Here is a 23,150-nt window from a genome sequence, read left to right as displayed (position 1 = left end):
TTTTCTTTCTTGTGTGCCTTTATTAATGCCATTCCCTCCTTTTAGAGAATTCCTCTCTCTTCAGCATTCCATTCTCCTTTACTTCTGAATATCTAGTTTGGTTGATTCTACCTTCACCTCATTTTCATTTTCTGGGACTAATGCAACAAAATCTTTTTAATTTGGTCTCTTTGCCTCCAACATATTCCCTCCTCAATCCAGCTAGAACAGTGATGGGCAAACTACATATGGCCTGTAGGCCAGATGTGGCCCCCTAAAATGTTCTATCTGGCTGCGGGACATTATTCCTAATCTGACGAATACAATGAGTAGGATACAAAACAATGAAACTTCAAAAGAGTAGCCTTAAAAACAGACTGACAGATATGCATTTCCTTTCCTTTGGCCTCCTCTTTAAAAAGTTTGCCCAACACTGGTTTAGAGGAGAAATTAAATCTTCATTTTGCTTTGAGTTGGAAAGATATGCATTATATCACAACATGTAAATAAATATACTTTTTGTAAGAAAAGTTGATTAAAAGCTGAGTCATCCTAAGATTCTAAATCATAATTTAAAACAAATGACTCAATCACAATTAAATACATATTTTAAGGGCAGTAAAAATGTCTAAATACTGCAGATATAGGTATTATATCGTTAAGCAAATTACTAAGAGACTGTGTAGGGGGATAGTCAATTGGTTAACAGGATAAGGCAAATGAAAACAATTTTTTTAAGCATCTACTATGGACCACAGCCAGGATATTTTCTTATGGGAATTTCCATCTTCAAAATAAATTACAACATAAAATAGTTAGGTAACTCTGAACTATATTTAATATTAAAAAAAAAACCCAAAGAAATATATTTTGAAGTAATACTCACTCTGAGTTACCACAAGATCCAGGGCAATGTTATTGACACTTTGCATTCCAGCAGTAATATAAGCCTGACAGTTTTTCAGGGAGCCAAGAGCATTGTCCACATTGTTGACAAAAACCCAAGGAAAATCATCTGAATTCTCTGGCATCCTGAAATTATTGCCTATATTAACAAAAAAAAAAGTTATAAAAAGAAAGCTTTAAGAAATAAAGTACTAAATGAACTGAGAATAATATCCAAATGAATGTAGGTGAAGTCCCAATACTTACCACATTAAGATACTAGATAGCAGTCATTCTACAGAGGTAATTTTCAGAGTCTGACAGTCTAAACTTGATATATCAAGATCCAAAGAATATCCAGAAATTTTCTACACTTCAAATCTTCCCCCTCATACTACAGAACTTTTAACATGTATGCTTATGTTCCTACAAACATAGTGCTTATGCTAGAGAAGGTACTAATCAAGGCTTGCTAGTCCCTTTTTGTTTAAAACAATAAAAGGTATCCTATGCCTAAAGAGTTATTACCTGAAGACAAAAATGAAAAACTCAGACCTAATGAATGTGAAATATAATTGTACAAAGCTGAATTCTCAAAACATAAATTGAAAAAAGCCAAATAATTTTTAATTTTTATTAAAGACAGCTCACATTTATATAATTCTTTAAGGTTTCAATGTATTTTCCTCATTACCATTCTAATTCAGGTAGTACAAATAATTATCCCCCTTTACATATATTTAAATAACTGAAGACCCTAAGGGGCTTAAGAGGCTTTTAATGATAAGACTCAAGGAGAGAGGAGAACAATTTCATGATTTCAAGCCTAGTAGTCTATTCAGCATATAATAATCTTCATATAAGATTGGTAACAACTTCAAATACAATCAAATAAATCAAAAGAGAGCAGGGATTGTTTTAACTTTTTTTTATATCCACAAACCCTGGCACAGAGTAAGCATTTGAAAGTTACTTGTTGATCTGATTTGATTTTTGATAAAAATGTAAGTATTTTCTGTATTACTAAAATATAGCTCATATGTTTTAATTTTGGATTTATTATTAAGTCAGCACATATTAATTGCGCACCTAGTATGTGCTAGATACTAAAGAAGCTAAGTCTAGGAGATGTAAAGAAAGCACTCTGATAGAGAACATAGCAGGCAAACAATATACATACAATGTAAACTAGAGATAATCTCAGATGGAAGGAATCAGCAGAAGAGGGGGTACTAGGAAAGTCCCTTTACAGAAGATATGGTTTGAAGAAAGTCTGGATGGAGTACATTCTAGGCACAAGAGACAGTCAGTAAAAAGGCATAGGACCTGGAGATAAAGTGTCCTATGTGATGAACAGTAAAAAGGCCAGCGACATTGGATCACAGAGAACATAGAGGAAAATGTAAGAAAACTAGAAAGATAAGAAGAGGTCAGCTTGTGAAAGGTTTTTAAAGAAAGAGTATTTTATACTTGGTCCTAGAGAAACCAGGGAGCCACTGGAATTTATTAAGTAAGAAGGTACCATGAATAGATCTCTACTTCAGAAAGATTACTTTGGTAGGCAAGTGCAAAATGAGCTGGAGTAGGAAGAGATTTGAAGCAGAAACCAAGAAGAAGGCTATAGTCTAGAAATAAAAGGATAAGGGTGGCAACTGTGTGAGTGAAGAGAAGTAAAAGTATAAGAGATATTGTGAAAGTAGATAACACAAGACTTGGCAAAAGATTAGACCTGTGGGGTAAATACAATCGAGAAGTTGGGAATGACAACAAAGTTACAAATCTGGGTGACAAAGAGTATGAAAAAATTTTTAGTTTTGAAATAATGAAATTTAATAATGAAAAATAAATTGTTTTGTTCCCCCCTCTAATCTCTCTTCCAACCATACAAAGTTTTTTTCTTGTCATTTTAAAATATGGTCAGAGTCAATGTAGAGTAGGACCTAGTTTTACGTGACCAATACATTTCAAGACCCTTCTCTTAAGTCGAAAATCACAAATAGCAAACCCTATTATTTATTGTTTTTATATAAACAAACCTGGGTGCTTTATGACTTTTCTTGGGCTTATCAGAGCTATTAGTATCTTTACTTTTGTACTTTGGGGCCATTATTAATAACTAAATAATGCTAATGAATAAAAGAGCTTTTTTTTTTTTTTACAGGACATGATTGATTACAAGTGAGAACTCCAAAAAAGACTGATAATGGGGAGTTAATAGATGGAAGGAATGGAAGAGGAATAAATTTAAGATGAAAGGAAGTTTGTTGCCCATGTAGGGTATTACTAGATGAGATTCCAGCAGAGGACTGAGAAGGAGCAGTCAGAAAGGTAGGAGGAGAACCAAAAGAGAATAGTGTTCCAAAAACCTAGAGAGAAGATAGTATCAAGGAAGAGAAAATGATCAAGTGTCAAAGAACACAAAAAGGTCAAGAACAAGAACTAAGAAAAGGAAAAGAAAGGCAAAAACCAAACCCTGCTCAAAAGGAGTTTATAGTCAAATGGGGAAGAGAAAATTCGTAAATAACTATATACAAACAAGATATAAATAGAATAACAAGATATAACAGAATCAACTGGACATAATCAATGAAGGGAAGACCCTAGCATTAAGGGAGAACTGGAAAGGTGTTTTTTTGGTAAAAGGTGAGATTTTAGTTGTGACTTAAAGGCAGTTAGGAGGCAGAGAGATGAGGAGAGAGAATTCCAGGAATCAGCAAAAATTCAGAGTTGGGAGATGGAAAGTAAGAAAGGTGAATGCTTGAAAAATAATCTACAAATTGGACCTATTAAAAAGTTCCTTTCTCAGATTTTTTTTCCCTACTGTGAATTTCTGGTTATCTCAACTGCTAAATTTCTTTCATTATAGCTACAAGATGTATCAGTCCGTTTTTTTTTTTTAACTGTTACTATAATTTTAAATACAGAATGACAGTTATAACAAATAAACCAATTCCATGGATAGACAAACACAAAACTTGGTCAAGGTTTAAAACAAGCTTATAAAATAGTATACCTGGGCTTTCTTGATTGCCTGAGATTTTTCTGAATCATGATACAAAGACATAAATAAAATCTAAGGATCATAGGATCATAAATCTAAGGCTAAAAGGGACTTCAAAAGACATTCCAAACCTCATTTTACAGATAAGGAATAATGGGGGGGAAAACCCTCCCATTCTTCCACTTTTTCTAGATATTTAAAAAATATATATGTAATATATATACACATGTACACATATATTCTCAAAAGCATTTTGTCTCTTTATTAATATAATTATATAATTTTCATGATTGACTCTTCCCAATTTCTGCCTATTCAGTATTTCTGGTATAAGTCCTCCTTAGCCTGGATGAATAATTTTTTTATCCATTATAGTACTGTATTTTTACCAAGACATCAAAATTTATTAATGATAACTCTTCCCATTCATTGGAATTTCTTCTCTTTGTGTCTTCAGAAGTTTTTGAGTTTCCCATTCCAACTGGTCTAGATTCCTCTAAGAAATTTTAGGCCACAATGGCCAAAACCAAGACTGCATGTCAAACTATTTACAATTTCTTCACTATCACAAAATCTGAGGAGAGGTGGTCACTTTCCCACAAGGTTTTCATCATTTCCATCACAGCTATCAGGTCTTCCTTGTTGATGTCAATCAGAACCAGAATAGAAATTGCTTTTTTTGGTTTCTCTACCTTTCCAAAGGATGAAAATGTCATCTCAAGAAGTTGTTAGTTGCTCTACTTTTAGCAGAGATAAAATTCCACATCTCTGGGAAATTAAACCTTAACCTCATGAACATACATATATTATTATATGGAATTTGTTTCATGAATTCATCTGTTTCTTCCTCAGTCCAGACAGGTGTAATATAATTTCTGCTATGCAAAATGGAGAGCAAGATGCTTTACACTCAGCAGTTTAGAATTTGGAACCACCAAGCCTACCATGAGCCAGCAAGGGACAGTTACTGGCACACTATAAAAAGCAGGATTTTGAACATAAAGCTCTCTCATTTTGGAGAAGGGGATTCTGGTGGGAGGTTGGTTGTGATCTTGGGTAGGCCAAATCAATCCAGGATACCCGAATCCAATTCTAATCACTACTACATCCTGAACTGCCCCATGAAGCTGTACTATATATCCTAATCAAGTGATCAACAAGAAAGAAGCAACAACTTCATAAACAATCCAGTTCAGGCCAAGGCAGCCTGGCCTAGCCAGGTTGCAACTGAGGGGACAAACCTCTGCAGCAGCTAATCTCAGACCTGACTACCTTAAATTGACAACACCTGATCATCAGTACTTTTAGCCAAACTCTCCTTACACCTCTTCCCTTCAGCCCTGTTTCTCTTCCCTAAGTTTGTTGTTCTTAAATTCTAAATTTACTTAGGTAGATGTCATCATTGCCCTAAGGATCATTGATCATATCCTTGGGTATCTGAGGGAAAGGGATTGCTCAAACTAAAATTAAGCCGCAGTCACTAGCGTTATCCATCAGCTTTGAAGCCAGGATAAGCAATCAAAGAAGCTGTGTGATCTAATCCAGCAGCTTCTTATTTGATCATTTATTCCTGGGACACTGTTGTGTTGGAGCTGAGTGATTAGTTTAGTTACAAATATTCCTTTGGGCCTTGGTGTTCACCACCACAATCCAGTGCTCATCTTGAGATTCCCACTCTCACTCAGCTTCAGGTCCTCATATCATCAGAGGACCTTGGGCCATCTCGCCATCAGTATAACAGCCCCATATCACCAATATAATACAGGTTATAGTTTACTCTAATGACAATATCACTTGTTGCCACTGATGTAAACCCAAATGTTCTCTATTATACTTTTTTTTTTACTTCTGGGTTGTTGGGTTTATTCATGACTATTTTTTCTTAATTTTTCTGTTCCACTTCTTGTCCTGTTCTTTTTGAATAAGGTAAACACTTCTATGCTATTCATTCAATAAAGTCTCAGTGCTACTTGAGGTCAAATTTGCTCCCATTAGGAGCTCTAATTCATCTTATTTCTCCTAATTTATGGCTAGGTCTAGATAGGAGAATAAAATAGTATACTTGTAAAGTGTTTTGTAAACCTAAAAGCAGGGGAAATTATTGTGCCATAAAGAAAAGAGAAAACTCTAAATGACCTGATGCAAAATAAAGTCAGTAGAATTAGAACCGAACCATTTTTAAAATGTAAATTTTATAACGAAAAACACTTCGGAGGACTTTAGAATTCTTATCAACGCAATAATAAACCACAAATCCAAAAGAATGAAAATAGAACAAATCATTCCTATCCAGACAAGAGCTGGTGATTAACTTAAAATGTAGGAAGGTCATACATATATAGTCAAGAGATGGCCAACATGGGAATGTGTTGCTGGATTATGCAGCAAGGGTTTTATTTTAAATCTAATTCATGAAGGGCAGATTGTTCTTAATGTCATTTTTTTTAAATTATAGACTATTAAAATGTTGGGGGGAAAAAACCCACCCTGAGGGACCTAAATGCTGGCTACTAGGATTAACAAACACCTGCTGAAGATTGTATTGCCTCGAGCATTTCCGTGCCCCTCGCAGAGCCTCTAAATTTCCTCAGCTGTACAATAGGGGTTTGGGCTAGAAAGTCCTCTATAGGCTACGCATATAACAAAACATTGGTTGAAATGGAATCGCGTTCAGATCAGTCCCTCCAGGACCCTCCCCGAAGGAAACAACTCAGAGGCTAAAAGGGTCCCCTTCCCGCCTCCACTTGCCCCAAGCCCCTTACCTGGGCGTCCGGCCCAAACTCTGAACCCGAGTCAGTCAGAAACCCCCGGCGACACCACTTCCCGCCCTCCGATCCAGCCCCTCTCTGGTCCCTATAGCGACCAACTCGAACCCGACACCGATCATACGTCATCACCAAGCGCCGACGAATTGGTTAGTCACGTGGTGGCGCTTCCCTCCTCAACCTTCTTATACGCCGTGGTTTCTCACGTGATACCCTCTACTCCCGCCTCCGAGCTCCACCCAGTTCCAGTCAATTCTAGTCATGTGACAGCCGGAGGAGCATCCTGGAGGCTGGGGAAGGGGGTCGCTCAGGTCCTTCTATTGGGGTGGGGGGTGGCCGAAGGGAGATTGTCAAGCTCTGGCCGCCAGCCGTGACGGTCAAGGAGGGCACGGAGCCCCCACCGTTCCCTCCGGCCCCCAAACCGGGAGAGGCAGAGACGGACCCGCCGACACCCCGGCCCCGGACCAGGGCCTGGTCCCGAGACAGGTGACTGAAGAAGCGGCGCGGTACACGACCCGAGGGAACGGGGAGGGGGGGCTCCGAACGGGAGTAGATAGGAAGGGAGCCGGCCTGCCGGCCTGCCCCTCCCCCACCCCCGGAGCTGGGGGTACCTGGGACCGAGTACTTAGGCTTGAGTTCCTGGGACAGAGTGGCCATAGAAAAGTAAGGATCCTCGGTGATGCGGGGCAGGGGAAGAGATAGCCCCTGCCCAAATCAGTCCCTGCCACTCTTGGGTGCATTGGTGAAGGTTAGAAAGCGAGGGAACTCCACAAGAGAGTCATGGTGAAATAAAGGGAGCTCTAGTGTGATTGTGTTCCAAACTACTTTCTGTCTGTGCAAGTCATTTCACTTTCCTGGGCCCTAGTTTCCTTGTTTATAAAATGAAAATTACTAGGTGATTTTTAAACTCTCGTTCAGCTCAAAATTCTAAACTTTGCATTCAAAATCAGGGCATTTCCTATCTGTAAGTAGGAAGAAGCCGAGACCTAAAGAGAGGAAGTATAGCCTTGGCAATTTGACCTATTACTAAGTTTTCCTGAAGGTTATGCCAGGTACTCAGTTATCCATATTACATTTCTTTCCAGATTTGATATACTCCCGTGGGAGCAAGCTCTTTTGTTGTTATACTGTAGAAGCAAGGTTTGGGATTTTAGGAGTTGGGGGTCCGGGTTGGCATCTTGTGAAAGTAAAAATAGACTGTATCCAAAAGATAACTCTTGATCCCAGGGTAAGGTAATATATTGGGTTCTTTCAAAGGCTGTTTAACTTATTTGTAGGCTTGCTTGTGGGGAATGTTATGAGTCCCTCTCCATTCTTTGAAATACTAAAACCTCTGTCTAGTTATCACTTCCCATCCTGAAACTTATTGGTCGACATTCCAGTTCATGGGGGGGAAAAAAAACTTCCATTTTAATCCTTTTCGAGGACTTAGAGAAAACATATAGACTGAGGTACACTTGGGATCATAGCACTTAAGAGCTGGAATGGACTTTAGAGATCACCTAGTTTAATTCTTTTATTTTCAGATTGAAAAACAGAATCTGGTAGAGGTACAAGCTCAAGTGATTTTTACATGCTCACCATGGTAGTAAATATAGCCATATTTAAAATGTAAATTTTCTGACTCTAGATCCCATGCTCTTTCTATTATACCATCATATCAACAAACATTTATATAGTACTTACTAAGTGCTAAGCACTGGGGAAAACAAAAGGAGCAAAAGACAGCTCTGCCTTCAAGGAGTTTATGAACTAATGGGGAGACAACATAGAAAGCAAACTATGTAAGTATAAATAGGAAATAATTGATAGAAGGAAGCACTGGAATTAAGAGAACTTAAGGAAGATTTCATGAAATTTTAGATGGACATAAAAGAAGCCAGTGAGGTCAGTAGTTGATTGGAGGAGGAGATCAATACAGGCATGAGGGACAGCCATAGAAAATGCTCTGAGCCAAGAATGGTATGTCTTGCTGTGGTATAGCCAGGAGGTCAGTGCCACTGGATGTAGGTGTAGGAGAATAAGGTGTAAAAATACAGGAAAGGTAGGAGAGGGAAAAGTTTATGAAGGATTTTGAATGCCATTGTATTTGCTTCTGGGGCAATAGGTAGCCACTGTAGTCTACTGAAATGACATGATTACAACTGAACTTTAAGGAAATCAACCTTGGAAAACTTATGTATATTTTATTAACTGGAATAAAATAAAGAAAAAAAATTAAGGCAAAATAAAATGTGGCAAGATTATCAGACAGTGGATTGAAGGAGAACCATGAGAGGTATGAAGAGGGATAAAAAAGCTTTGGAAGTGCTGCTGTAGAGAGTGACATAGTGAATTTATAAGGGAGATATAGTAACTTTGTCAAGCATTAGTGAGGACCTAGTTTGTAGTGGACTGAGTAGTCAGAATGGTTGGTAGATTTTTTTTCTACTTTCATTCACCAGCATGTTCCCATTCCATTTAGCATAAACATAATTTATAAAAATTTCTTCTTGAATTTAAGAAACTAATCATTGGTGCTATCCCCCAATCCTAGCAAACACCAAAGTTTTATCAAAAGGCAAAACATCATACCTCCTTTTTTATTTTTTTCATACCCCTTTCTTAAATAAGCTCAGAAGACACTAGAACATTTTAATCCCTTTTGAAATTATCTGGTCAGGGTTGGCATGCAGAATAATTTTTCTTATTAAAAGAAGATACTAAACACAACTCTTTAGGAGTCTCAGTAGCTTTGTCAAGACTAGTCTCAGCAGATAATGAAGACTTTGTTAACTGATTTGGCTAAATAAATGCTTAGTTGTGGAAATTTAGTACATTGACAACATAAGAATATCTGTGACAAAGAGTGGTATAAATTGTTATAATGTAATTAAGCTGCTAGTGCATATCAGTTTTATTAAGTTTTTCTATCTGCAAAAACATTAGCCAGAAGCTGTCAGCATGAGAACTGAAACTGACAACTTCCTGACTAGTCACAAATCCTAACTACAGTACAAACTAATTACTAATTAACATTTTGGTTTTAAATGGAAAAAAATCTTGCCTCCACCATTTTCTCCAGTCAGTCACCGAGCATTCATGAAGTCAACAAGTCATTAAACATTTATTAAATGCCTACTATCTATATACTAAGCTCTGGAGATACAAAGTCTTTACCCTCAAGGATCTCACAGTCTAATGAGAGCAACCACAAACATGTACAAACATGCTATACACAGGATAAATAGGAAATAATTAAGAAAGGAAAGAAACTAGAATTAAGAGGGATTAGAAAAGGCTTCCTGGAAAAAATGGAATTTTAGTTGGGACTTGAAAGATGCCATAGAAGCCAGAAGAAGAGATGAGGAGAAAGCATTCTGGTATGGAGGACAGCCATCAGAAATACCTAAAGATAAGAATGTCATGTTGGTGAACAGCCAGGAGGCCAATGTCTTTGGATCAGAGAGTGTGAGTATAGGAAGACTGGAAATATAGATGAGGGCTAAGCTAATGAATGTCAGACAGAGGATTTTGTATTTGGCTTCTGTGGACAATTAGAAACCACTGGGGTTTATTGAGCTATGACCAAACCTATACTTTAGTGAAGAGAGAATTGAAGCAGGTAGACCCATAAGCAGGCTATTGTATGATTCTAGGCATGAGATGATAAAAGGCTTGCACCAAAGTGGTGTCATTATCAGAGGAGAAAAGAAGAATGTCAGAGGAAACACCTGATATGTGCTAGACACCATACTGAATGCTGGGAATAAAGCAAAAACAATAGTGGCACTTATGGAACTTACATTCATAAGAGGGAGACATGTACAAATATAGCTAAATAGAAAATATAAAGCAGATTATAAAATAAACTTAGAGAGGAAGACATTAACAGCTGAGCGGACTGGGAAAAGCCACCTACAAAAAGTGTCCCTTGAACCAAATCTTGAAGAAAACCAGGAATTCTAAGAAGCAGATGTGAGAAGGGAGAGCAGACTGTGTGAAGGCACTGGGGAACAGCTGATGCAAAAGCATGGAAATGGGGTCTGGAGTGCTGTGATTGAGGAATTACAAGTAGGCCATTGTTCTGGGAGAACAATAATGTGTAATGGAAATGGAAAGATAAGAAGGGTCCAGTTGTGAACGAACTTTAAATAACAAACAGAAGAATTTATATTTTGTCTTTAAGGTAACTAGAAACTATTGGAATTTGTTGAAGGGTGAAGGTGGTAGGGAGAATTGACTTGGGCAGATCTGTAATTTAGAAAAATCACTTTGACATCAGACTGGAATGAGGTGAGATAGGGCAGAGAGATCAGTCAGGAAACTTGCTATATAGTCCAGAGAGAGTTAATATGATAACGGCCTGAATTAAAGCGGTGCCAGAGTGATTGGAGAGAAGAGGACATGGCTAAGAAATATTGTGTAAATAAAATCAACAAGATTCAGCAACTGATTGGATATTTAGGATGAGTGAGGGTGAGAAGATGATGCCAATTGTGAACCTTGATGTCCAGAAGCATGGTGATAACTTCAGTAGAGTAAGAGAACCTTAGAAGGTAATAGGGAAAAACTGTGAGTTCTGTTTTGGATGTATTGGCAGTTTGCATTGTCTGTGGAACATCCTGTTAAAATGTTCACTAGTTTTAGCATTAAAAGATCACTCTGTTGCAAATATGAATAACATGGAAATAGGTTTTGAACAATGATACATTTATAACCCAGTGGGATTGCTTGTCAGTTCCGGAGGGGTGGGAAAAATCATGAATCATGAAACCATGGGAAAATATTCTAAATAAATTAATTAATTTTAAAAAAAGAAATTAGAATTCCTGACACTTTAGCTGTGCTCCCTTTAGTGTCTCCCCTACATTAAAAGCCAATTTTTTGAAACCTAAAAAAAAATGTTCAGTAGACAGTTCATAATGTAGGCTGGAACTTAAAAGATAAGGCAGAACTGGATAGTCATCTGCATAGGTATGATAATTGATTTTAGGAACTGAGGAGATCACCACTCACTAGAATGTAAGCTCTGAAGGAGGAATTATCTCAATTTTTGGCTTTTTGCCCCTGAACCTAGCATAGTGCCCAACAGGTGCTTAACTGATCACCTAATTTAGAAAGTACAAAGGAAAAAAGAGAAGAGGGCCAAAAATTGAGTCTTGCAGTACACCTACACTTAGGAAAGTTGACATAGATGAAGATCCAGCAAAGTATACTGAGAAGGAAAGTTCTGACAATAGGCAGGAGGAGAACCAAGACAAAAGAACATCACTGTAACCCAGAAAGGAGAGAACATGCAGGAGGAAATAGTCAACAGTGGCACATTCTGCAGAGATTATATTTGGCAGGGAAAAGATCACTGGTTATCTTTGGAAGGAAGTGTTTTTAGAAAGATGAGGTCAGCTGCAGAGGTTGTAAAAGAGAGGGAGAAGGAGAAAAATGGAGTCACTGAACACAGAAAGCATTTTCTAGGAATTTGGCTAAGAGAAATAGGGGAAAAACTAGAGGGGATGATAATATCTAGTGAGGGTTTAAGAGTAGGGAAGATATAGGGCTATTTTTAGGGGGACATTAAGAACAACTAGAGAGGAAGAGATTGCATACAATTGTATTAGAAGGAGAAATCTCTTAACATTGCGAGATTGATTTCATGTGGAGAATATAGGCTTTCTGGAAGTTATACCTGCACTTGCTACATGACTAGCTGACTTCCTCTTCTGCTGATACATCTCTGTGATTATATCCTTTATATTGTTTCTCCCGTGCTACTGCACAGTTGTGTCACCCTTTATTAAATGTAAAATGTGCCAACCTATTCACAGCCAAGATGTGCCTCTCCATTACCTTTTGAATGACCTTTAACTTCCTGGGCTATGTATTGAATTGGGATAGAATGCTGGGCCTGAAGTCAGGAAGACTCATCAGTCCTGAGTTCAAATGTGACCTCAGATACTTACTAGCTGTGTGATAGTGGACAAGTCATTTAACCTCTGTTGTCTCAGTTTCCTCATCTGTAAAATGAGCTGGACAAGGAAATGGCAAACCACTCCAGTATCTGCAAAGAAACCTTCAAATGAGTCATGAAGAGTTGGACACAACTGAAATGACTGAACAACAATATAACTCGAATTTTTCGTAAACCATAGTTTTCATTCTGAGAATCTGTGCACAGATAATATAAATAGAAGATTATTCTTCTGGTTTACTTGTAATGAGAACTGTCATATTGGTATGATTTGATTCCTCAGGTAGAATATCCAGTTATATGTTGTTGGACCAAGTTTTAATGTTTAGAGTACTTAAATTGTTACTAAAATAAAATAAAAAATCCTGATTCTTAGCACTCTGTGCTCTTACATTCCAATTTGCCTTCTTTGTATCTGAGCACATGTCTTTGTAAAACCAAAAATGCAGGTGGCAGCTAGGTGTCTCAGTGGATTGAGAGCCAGGCCTAGAAACAGGAGGTCCTGAGTATATGGCCTCATATACTCTGGACAAGTCACTTAACTCCCTATCCCTTACTGTTCTTCTGCCTTGAAACTAATACACAGTATTTATTCTAAGATGGAAGGTAAGGGTTCTTTAAAAAAAAAAAAACACTGGAATTTCAATATAAACAGAATTTATTTCTATTGAAAGTAGGAGAGATATTTAGCAGTAATTTCAATTGTTCAGTAGTAAAGAAGACTGCCCTGGGAGATAATGACTACCTCATTACTGGAGATCATTAAGGATGTTGTTACATTATAGATGGGATTCTTCTTTAGATATGGGTTTTACTGGTTGGCTGCTTAAGTATCTTCCAACTCAGATTCTGTAGTTCTCTAATCCAGCTAGACCATGATTTTTTTTTAAAGAGCTACAATATTTATTATTTATGTTTCTGAGCCAATCACAATGCATTACACAGAGTAATTCCTTTTTAAAATTAAAGTACAGATACTAAATAGTTACTTGTTACTTGATTTGATTTAGCATCTACATATGGCCTTCATGTCCCAACTAAGATCTCTGGATATAAAGAATACTGTCAATAATTTAAAATATTTTGAAGGAAGATGTCATGCTTTCTTTTTGTACCCTTTGTTGTTTTTCTTGTAATGTTATTGATTTTTATACCTTTTTCATCAGGTCTTTTAATGGAGCTCCTAATTAGTAAGAAGTCCAGGTCTTTTCTGATGATCTGTAGGTCATAACTGAAAAGGACCAGACCATTTCCAGTGTCCAACCAAGAGTGAGCTGAACATCTTCACAATGTTGGATTTTCTTGCTGAAAACAACCTCTGTGGACAGGCATGTCTAAGGATTGTGTCCTGTGGCAATGCCATCATTGCTGAACTTTTAAGGCTCTCTGAATTCATTCCCAGTGTTTTCAGATTAAAAGACCGTGCTGATCAACAGAAATATGGAGATATTATCTTTGATTTCAGTTATTTTAAGGTAAGCCTTCATCAGCATGCAGATTTTTAAAGTAATACCTTCTCTTCTAAAGTACACTTTCTTTGGAAAATGACTTATTCTGTGGAAAAGAGGTGGCAATGAAAAAGAATGTATATTCTAAATGTTTTAAAAAGATTTTGAGCTGTGTTTTTAAATTGCCATACGCTGAGAAGAGAAATATTGTGTGTTTTGAGAGTATAGTAGAATCCTATGAAAACATTAATATTGTATTTCAAGTTGAAAATTTTTAACTTACATTTAAATTAATGCCTAGGATCATTTAGCTAAGTTTCTTACTTAGAAAACCTCTTAATGCTGTGATATCCTTATCTTCATAAATTATAGAACTCCACTTAAAATTATTGATATATGTCTTTTAGGTCATAAGATCGAATTTTCATAAGACTAGTCGAAAACTTTACATTACTAACAGTTGTGTTTTTTTTTAGACATCATAGCAAATTGTTGTTCTTCTCAGGGTCCAGAGTTGTGTGAAAGCAGATTGGAAGCAAGACCAGACCTACAGGATTTAGATGAAGAATTTCGTGAAAACAACATAGAAATTGTGACAAGATTTTATTTAGCTTTTCAGAGTGTCCACAAATACATTGTAGACTTAAACAGGTATTCTTGAATCTAATCATAATTTGATTATTTTTTAAATTTTTTAAACCCTTACCTTCTCTCTTGAAATCAATACTGTGTATTTGTTCCAAAGCAGAAGAGTGGTAAGGGCTAGGCAATGGGGGTTAAGTGACTTGTCCAGGGTCACACAGCTAGGAAGTATCTGAAGCCAGACTTGAACCTAAGACCTCCCATCTCTGGGCCTCTCAATCCACTGAGCCACTCAGCTGCCCCCTATAACTTGATTCTAATCAATTATATATCATAAGGAAAGGAGCAAAGAAACATCTGGGGAAAATTCAATCTTAGGCATTTTTCTTGATTTAGTCATATGACCCTTTACAATTATTTTATACCAGACAGTAGTGTCTTTCTATTCCTATTTCAGTGCTCATCTTAATAGTTTAGTAAACTTTAACATATTCAAATAATGTATAGGAGGGCCCTCAAATGTGCAGGGACTATGTTCTAAAAACTGTAGATATCAGCAAACTCCTACTAAGCCTCATATGTATGTTCTTTCTCTCCCCACTCCTGCCCCCTTTTCTTGGTTCTTCTCAGTCTTCCACCTCACTCTGACCTTCTTCTAGATCCCACCCAAAAAAAAACTTTTAAAAAGTGAAAGTCAAAGCAGCAGAGATCTTTATAGGGGCAGTCCACTGCTGCAGATCTTAAGCTTAAAACGTTTTGGGCTACCTGAATAAATGAAACCACAGAAAGCAAAACTTGGGCCAGGAGGTTGAGTAACTACAATATTTAAATAATGTAAACTGTTGTAATTAATATAATCCCTTTTCCTTTGAGAAATTTAGTGATGTCATTTTGTAATTATTATGTGAATTTGAACCCTGTTCATAAGATCCTGGACCCTGTTATAGGTAATTTACAGGTTAGAGACTGATTTAGGATAAGAAAGCAGACAGACCAAGCTGAAGCCTGGCTGAGATTGAGAACATTCTAACTTAGAATGTTTGGAGAGGTTTGTACATACAGTGACTTGGTAGCAGTTGGCAGAGAAGGAATTTGCCTGGGAGTGTATAGAAGTGGCATCTGCTCATCCAAACCTCTAAGCCTGTGGACAGGTCTTGGGATCTCATGAAGAAGAGATTTGGCTTCAAGCAAGTCCTAGGTTAAGTTAGTACATTCCTGCTGTTGGTGGACAACAAGTAGGAAGCCCTTTTTATTCCCTAGTCCTATTTGGATTACTTGCTGTGACAGAAGGGTTCCTGGGTCCAAAATACATCTGGAGGTCGTCGTGGACTTTGTCTCACTCCAGCTCAGCCATTGCTGGCTGGCTGTTAGTGTAGGAAAGCCAACCCAGAGCCAACATTCTATGGCAGTTGGTAACAGATCTGAAAAGTTAGAAAATCCTCTCCCTCTTATCCTATCCTTAGCAAACCATTAAACTAGACTTTTATAAAACTTCCTTCTTATTCTTTCCCCCAGCCATCAAGAACCCGCAGAATTTAACTGTTTCCCTAGCTTTAGTGAACATCAGTTACTGTTTCTTTACCCCAGTTAAGATTCATTGTGTTTCCTCTCCCTGTACATCTGGTGTTTCCCATTTATTCCCAACCTATTTCCCCTGTGTTTATTACCCTTTCCCCAAGGTGGTGGTGGTAGTGGTGGCTTTTTTCTTTTTTTCAACCCAAAACTGGAAGGGACATTAGAGCTTACTTAGACCAACCCCCACTCGTTTTTCAGGTGAGGAAGCTGTGGTAGTAAGTGGTACAGGTAACAAAGGATGTTAACTCAGATTTGTTTAAAGTTGTTTTCATCACACCAATGAACATGTAGTTGAACATACAATAACTATATTTGAATTTATTATCTGTGATTTTCCACATATATTTCAGGTCAGCTTCTTATTTCTTCTTCAGCTATTGGGTTTTTGTATATCTCATTCTATTCTTTCTTTAATTATATTTGGTCACATTTTGAAATCCTCGAAATATTTGTGATTAGCCCCTATGAATGGTATAAAAGACAGTTTGTGGTGTTGCCTCTGTAGTGGTCCCAGCTCCTGCAGGCTTGTACTTGAGTCTGTACAGCTACATAAAGCAGTCAGGATTCTCTCCCGGCTCTGATCTAAATACAGACTTCTGACTCTGCTACTGACTTCCGCTGTCAGTGTTTCCAGAGCATAGATAGAGAGCCAACAACAGCCATATCGTGCTTGCAGTTTTTGTTTTAGCTATCTATTTGGGCTTCCTGCCCAAATATTTTCCATTATGGCTACCTTACAATCCATTAAATCTTAGAGCCTAAGGCTAGGACTACTCTTTCCTTTCTCACTTTAAAATCCAATTCCTCAAATAATTATTATGTACCTACTCTGTTCAAAACCCTATACATGAACATCCTTAAAGAAAAGAATTATGACTTCCTTTTTTAGCAAATACTTTTTCGGTGTTTTCACTTCTAGATATCTGGATGATCTCAGTGAAGGAATTTATATTCAACAGACATTAGAAACTGTTCTGCTCAATGAAGATGGAAAGCAACTTCTAGTAAGTGATTAATATTAGCTATCTAAAACAAAATTATTTGAATATTAACTTTAGCATCATTGTTTTTCTTCAGTTAAAACCAACAGTATTTGACTATCCAGTGCACTAAAGCTTACAGCTCCAGTTTATACAACAGATAGTAAGGCAGATTTCACAGTTCCAAGTCTATTGAACAAATATTTATTAAGTACCTACTGTGTGTTAGGGATTGGAGTGGAGAAAGGAGGAAGGAAGAACAGAAGCTAGAAGGCTATTAAAATACCCTGGGCCAGAGCTGAGCTAGAGTAGTAGCTGTGTGAATGGAGAAAAGGGAACATATGCAAGAGATGTGAAGACAGATACAAAAAGATTCCGCAACTGATCTGATTGAGAGTGAGGATGACACTAAATTATAAATGTGGGTAACTGTAAGAATCGGGGTTGTTAATAGAAGAAAAATTCAGAAGCCAATTAGGTTTTGGACATGTAGAATTTGAGATGCCTGTGGGATATCCAGTTTTAAATGTCCAGTAGGCATTTGGTGGTACAAGACAGGAATTCAGGAGAGAAATAAAGAGTGGTTATGTTGACCTGGGAGTCATTTACATAGACATGGTCACTGAATCCATGGGAACTGATGACCAAGTGAGTTAATATAGTTAGAAAAGGGAAGAGCGTGTGGGTTAGTCTTTGGGGATACTCATAGGTATTTGACATCTCATAGGTGGTAATCCAGGTAGGAGACTGAAAAGATGTCAAACAAAAAGAGAACTAAGAGTTTACAGTTTCATGAAAACAGAAGGAAGATGTGGTAGACAGTGCCATAGGCTAAAAGAGGTCAAAAAGGATGAGGATCGAGAAAATTCAATTTGGCAAATAAGATATCATTGGTAACTTGTGAGAAAGCAGTTTCATCCTAACAATCAAACTAGACTACAGAAGGTTTTAAGGGAATGGAAGTAGAGAAAGTGGAGAGATGGAGGCTACACCTGAATTTAGGAGTTAAGCTGAGAAGTTTCAGAGAGGAAAAGAGAAAAATAATTATATAGCAAGATGTTAAGATTTTTCAGTGACAGGGAACTATTAAGCATGTTTTTAGGCAGCAGTGAAGAAACAATATTTAGAAAGAGATTGAAAATTAGGGAAGAAGGAGGTTATAGAATATTACATATTCTCTGACTGGAGAGTATAATGTTGGCTAGGGAATAGGACTCTTCATCAAAAACTGGAGGGTTAGTGTCAAAGAATTGTGGATTGAAGGAGAAGCTCTTGGCAAATAGGCTTAATATTTTTCCTAAAGTATGAAGTGAGGTCCTCATGTGAACCTGTGGAGGTGGGGGCAGGAAGGGATAATTTTAAAGGCTATAGAAGAGAAGAAGAGATTTGGAATGACTATTGTGGTAAAAGGCATAGGGAATCGATGTCTAAGGAACAGAGGAATTGCTTTGCTAAAAATTACCCAGTCAAGTTTAAAAGGACCTAGTCAGCACCACTATGTTATTACTTACAATTTTCTTCAATAGCATATGAGTAGACGAGGTAGAGATGGATCAATCAGTTGGCAAACTGGGGAAATAGAGACAAAAGTAAAGAATTCCTGAACTCGAGGAACTCATTTTGCTGGAGAATATATAATATTCTACATTTCCCCCCCTCTCCCCCTTTCCAATCTTAATACATTTTCTCAGGAGAGACAATGTGCAGATTTTTAACTATATGCAAAACCCATATAATGCAGATACTCAGTAACTTTGGTGTAGAAATGGAAAGGCTAGGAAAACTAGGAATGGCCTCTTACAGAGGGTGGTGCTTAAGTTAAATCTTTTTTTTTTTTTAAACCTTAATTTCTGTGTATTTGCTTCTAGGTGGAAGCGTGGTAAGGGTGGACAATGGGGGTCAAGTGACTTGCCCAGGATCACGCAGCTGGGAAGTGTCTGAGGCCGTATTTGAACCTAGGACCTCCTGTCTCTAGGCCTGACTCTCAACCCACTGAGCTACCCAGCTGCCCCCTTAAGTTAAATCTCGAATAAAAATAAGTATTTGCCATGACAAAGGTGAAGGAGAGCATTCTAGACATGGGCAACAACTAATACAAAGGCATGGAGACAGGGAATGAAGTGTATCAGTGTGTATTATGTATAAGTAATAACTAAAGGGATAACGATGGGAATTATGCAAGGTTGAGGTTTGGCCAGCCATGAGGGGCAATAGAACAAGGAAATAAGTGATTCACAAGTAGAGAATAGTGCAGCTTTGACCTGGTTCATTAAAGGATCAGTGTTTGCAAAGGGCAGAAAGTAATAGCTAAAGAAGAAACTGAATTTTGGAGGAATGGAAGGTCAAAGTGATGAGAATCCTAAAATACTTTTAAAGAATACTAAAGCTTAGGAAGAAATAAAATGATAGGACACTATAACTGCATAAAGTTATGGTCGTGGCAGTAGAACACTTGCTGGTGATGGCAAGATCAAGCGTGTGAATATTCCAGTGTTTAACAAAGGTGGAGTGGAAGTCGTGGGAGTTGAGTAGACTGAGGAACTATTAAATTAGATAATTTGGGGGAAAATCAACATGGACGTTGGAGAGCATGAGGGCAAGAATTGGAATGAAGAGACTGTGAGCCAGTTGAACTCATTGAGAAGGAATGGGCAGTGCCAGGGTTGGTAAAGAACAACTACCAAAATCTGAATAAGGTGGAATATTTAGATAAAGTAAACCTCAGAGGAGGAAAGGAGTATGAGTGATGGCAGTGGAGGGACAAGCTGGATCTGGTAGTGGAGAGCAAGGAATATTCTGACTTCTCTTTCAGGACTAGTGAGTTGAGGGATATGAGAATCAGTACTCAAGAGGATCACCAGTGGAGTTCCATAAGAAAGAGAATGAGGAGGGGGCAGCAGGGTAGCTCAGTGGATTGAGAGCCAGGCCTAGAGACGGGAGGTCCTAGGTTCAAATCCGGCCTCAGACACTTCCCAGCTGTGTGACCCTGGGCAAGTCACTTGACCCCCATTGCCTACCCTTACCACTCTTCCACCTATAAGTCAATACACAGAAGTTAAGGGTTTAAAATTAAAAAAAAAAAAGAAGAAGGAAGAAGGAAAGAAAGAGAATGAGGAGATCCTTCACAAGGATCACATTTCTTCACAAAGCTCATGCTGTTCTTTAGATCACCTAACATTGGTCCTTCTTGTTCTCTTTGGCTAGTGTGAAGCACTCTACCTTTATGGGGTCATGCTGCTGGTTATTGATCAAAAGATCGAAGGTGAAGTCAGAGAGAGGATGTTGGTTTCCTACTATCGATACAGGTGACTATGCTTGACTTGTGTTTGTAAAATGAAAACTGCTAAAAAAATGCAGCGTATATTCCTGCTTCAAAATACTTGTGTGTTTAGAGGGAAAATAAGGCACAAGATGCAACTGAAGATTTGCTTCAACATTCTGAACACTGGCAAAAATAAAATACATGTATCCTGAAGGGACACTAGTAAAATATTAAAGAGCTAATTAGGTCCAACTTTGCTTAATAGGTTTTTTAATTTTTTAACAATTATTTTAAAGCATTTTTGAGATCTTAAACTTCTTTATTCCTATTCATGCCACAATTTGACCACAAGTAATAATGGCTAATGTTTATATAAGTCTGTAAGTTCTGCAGAGCATTTATAAATATTTGATCTTTACCGCAAAAGTATTGATACAGTTATTTTCCCCATCTTACAGATGAGGAAACTGAGGCAGATAGAGGCTAAGTTTACAGTCACACAGCTAGTAAGTGTCAAAGGCCAGATTTTAACTCTGGTCTCTTTGACTCCAGGTCTAGCAAATGCTCTGTACATTACACCAACTCACTGCAGATAAAGTTACAGAATTTTTAACTACCATCACAGAATCATAACATTTAAGAGTTAAGAGACCTCAGTGGCCTTTTAATCTAATTCATTCACTTAGAACATACTAGAGAAGTGGTCCTTTGGCCTCTGCTTAAAGACCTCTAAGGAAGAAGCCAGTCCCCTATCCCTTCCCCATTCCACTTCGGGATAGCTAAAACTGTTAAGAATGTTCTCCTGACCACAGGTCTTCTTTGGTCTTTTTTTCCAACTCAGTCCTTCCCCTTTTTCCCCCCAACCTAGGAAAGGTTTTAATGCAGAAGGTGGTGCTGGAGTTGTATCTTAAAGAAAGCAATCACTCAATTAAAAGTTCACACCCATCTACAGAGGCATGTCTGAGGAAAACTCTACAAGCCTTTACTCCTACTCCAGAGTGAGCACCTATTACAGTGATAGGAAACCTTTTGAGCTTGGTGTGTCAAAATTCGACAAAAAAACAAGTATAACTCAGGTGGTGTGTCACTTCAAGAAAAAACCATAATTTTGCAATATTTATAGTTTAACAAAAATGTATAATTGTAATATATAACTGTATTTAATAAACCAAAATAGGTAAATTAATAAATTGTCATCTATAGTGCACAGAGAGTCTATACTACACTACAGCAAATGGTTCATCCTCAGCATGCGGCCTCATACTTCTCTGTATGAGGCTGCATACAATCGTGTGTCATCAAAAATGGCTATGCGTGTCAGTGCTAACATGCATATCATAGGTTTGCCATCACTGAGCTATTATAAGGTTAATTCAGTGGTAAATATAGTCCAAGACCAAGTCTCTGAAAGGCAAATATTAAGCAAAGGGAATCAATATCAGAATACTATGCTAGGCAAAACACAGAAACATGTCAAAATCAAGAATCTAAGAGCTCAGGTTGCAAGGTTAAGACCAAGAACACAGGCCATCATGGAAAGAAAGGCAGGCCACAAGTAGACTGCTAGACAAGTGCTTAGAGCCCTGATCCTAGAGTCAGGAAGATTTGAGTTCAAATTCAGTTTCAGACATTTACTCTAGTGTGTGATATTAGGGGCCACTAGATGCCCCAGTGGATAGAGCCCAGAGCTTGGAGTCAGGGAGATTTATCCTCCTGAGTTCAAATTTGACTTCAAACATGGAACCAATCCAGTAGCTTTGCCAAGAAAACCCCAAATGGAGTCACAAAGAGTCAGACACAACCAAATGACCGAACAACAAGTACAGACAAGACATATACACAATAAATCAGAGGTGATCTCAAAGGGAAGGTACAATCATAAAGGCCAAAAGACTTTTTCCCTTCCTCATTTCTTCCTTCTAGCTGGCTTTAAGTCTTGACTAAATCCCATCTTGCACTTGCCCAGAGTCACACAATTACTCTATATCTCTCTTTCTGGTAGGATTTGAAGGGAGGAAAAGCCTTTAAAATCCCATCTTGAAAATGTATCTATTCCTTATTTTGAATCCCTTTGAATGAAGTCAATTGACAGTCATCAGTTCTTTTATTAATATAATCACCATTTCCTATGTAGTTCTTACTAACATTTGGTTGACATTTGAATGTGTGGTCATTTAGGCCAAATTCCTACCTAAATAGGACTCCATATTCAAAAGCGTTCCCCAGACAAAAAAGTAGTTTTTAAAGACTCCTTCCTACAAGGAAACAGCCTTCTAAAGGGGGAAAAAATAAATATTGTCTTAACACCTTTTAAAAGATTCTGTGATGAATTTTTTTTGTTATTAACAACATTGGTTACTATGAAGCATTTGTATTGGAACTAATACCTATCTCATATTGGTTGTTATGGACCTGATTTTTGTGTTTGAAGTATATGAATTAAATACCTGTGTAAGGGATAAAAATTATGGTTGGACTGAATATTTAAGAGTTTTGGTCACCAGGAATCCATTACACAATTCCAAATTAAAGACCCAAGTCAGGATGACTTTTATGATAGTTTATTTACAAAGAGAAAGAGTGAAAGTAGGGAAATTGAGAGAGAGAGACAGAGAAAGAGTGAGAGTGAGAGTGTTACTCTAGCCTGGTCCAAGGTCCCAACCAGGCAGGGCTTCAGAGGCCCCAGCAAAGCGGGGGCACAGAGGTTAATTAAACAAGGCTTCTAC

The 23,150-nt window shown here is 37.6% G+C and overlaps 2 protein-coding genes across 2 annotated transcripts in view; one reads left to right on the top strand and one right to left on the bottom strand.

The window, feature by feature from the left end:
* The window catches only part of NSMCE2 (NSE2 (MMS21) homolog, SMC5-SMC6 complex SUMO ligase), a 260,060-nt gene extending 253,350 nt beyond the window's left edge, over nt 1–6,710 (bottom strand). Inside the window, exons 1-2 of the mRNA XM_044669158.1 lie at nt 6,628–6,710; nt 866–1,024 (exon numbers count right to left, since the gene is read on the bottom strand). Coding sequence (XP_044525093.1) covers nt 866–1,010 — 145 coding nt within the window. The 5' untranslated portion in view covers nt 1,011–1,024; nt 6,628–6,710. The remainder of the gene's footprint in view (nt 1–865; nt 1,025–6,627) is intronic.
* A 7,146-nt stretch (nt 6,711–13,856) lies between these two features.
* The window catches only part of WASHC5 (WASH complex subunit 5), a 92,548-nt gene continuing 83,254 nt past the window's right edge, over nt 13,857–23,150 (top strand). Inside the window, exons 1-4 of the mRNA XM_044669141.1 lie at nt 13,857–14,052; nt 14,531–14,676; nt 17,102–17,186; nt 20,367–20,467. Of these exons, the coding sequence (XP_044525076.1) occupies nt 13,867–14,052; nt 14,531–14,676; nt 17,102–17,186; nt 20,367–20,467 (518 nt within the window). The 5' untranslated portion in view covers nt 13,857–13,866. The remainder of the gene's footprint in view (nt 14,053–14,530; nt 14,677–17,101; nt 17,187–20,366; nt 20,468–23,150) is intronic.

The sequence above is a fragment of the Gracilinanus agilis genome, chromosome 1, assembly GCF_016433145.1.
Source record: "Gracilinanus agilis isolate LMUSP501 chromosome 1, AgileGrace, whole genome shotgun sequence".
NCBI classification, from domain to species: Eukaryota; Metazoa; Chordata; class Mammalia; order Didelphimorphia; family Didelphidae; genus Gracilinanus; species Gracilinanus agilis.
This window is presented reverse-complemented; position numbering and strand designations above follow the sequence as displayed.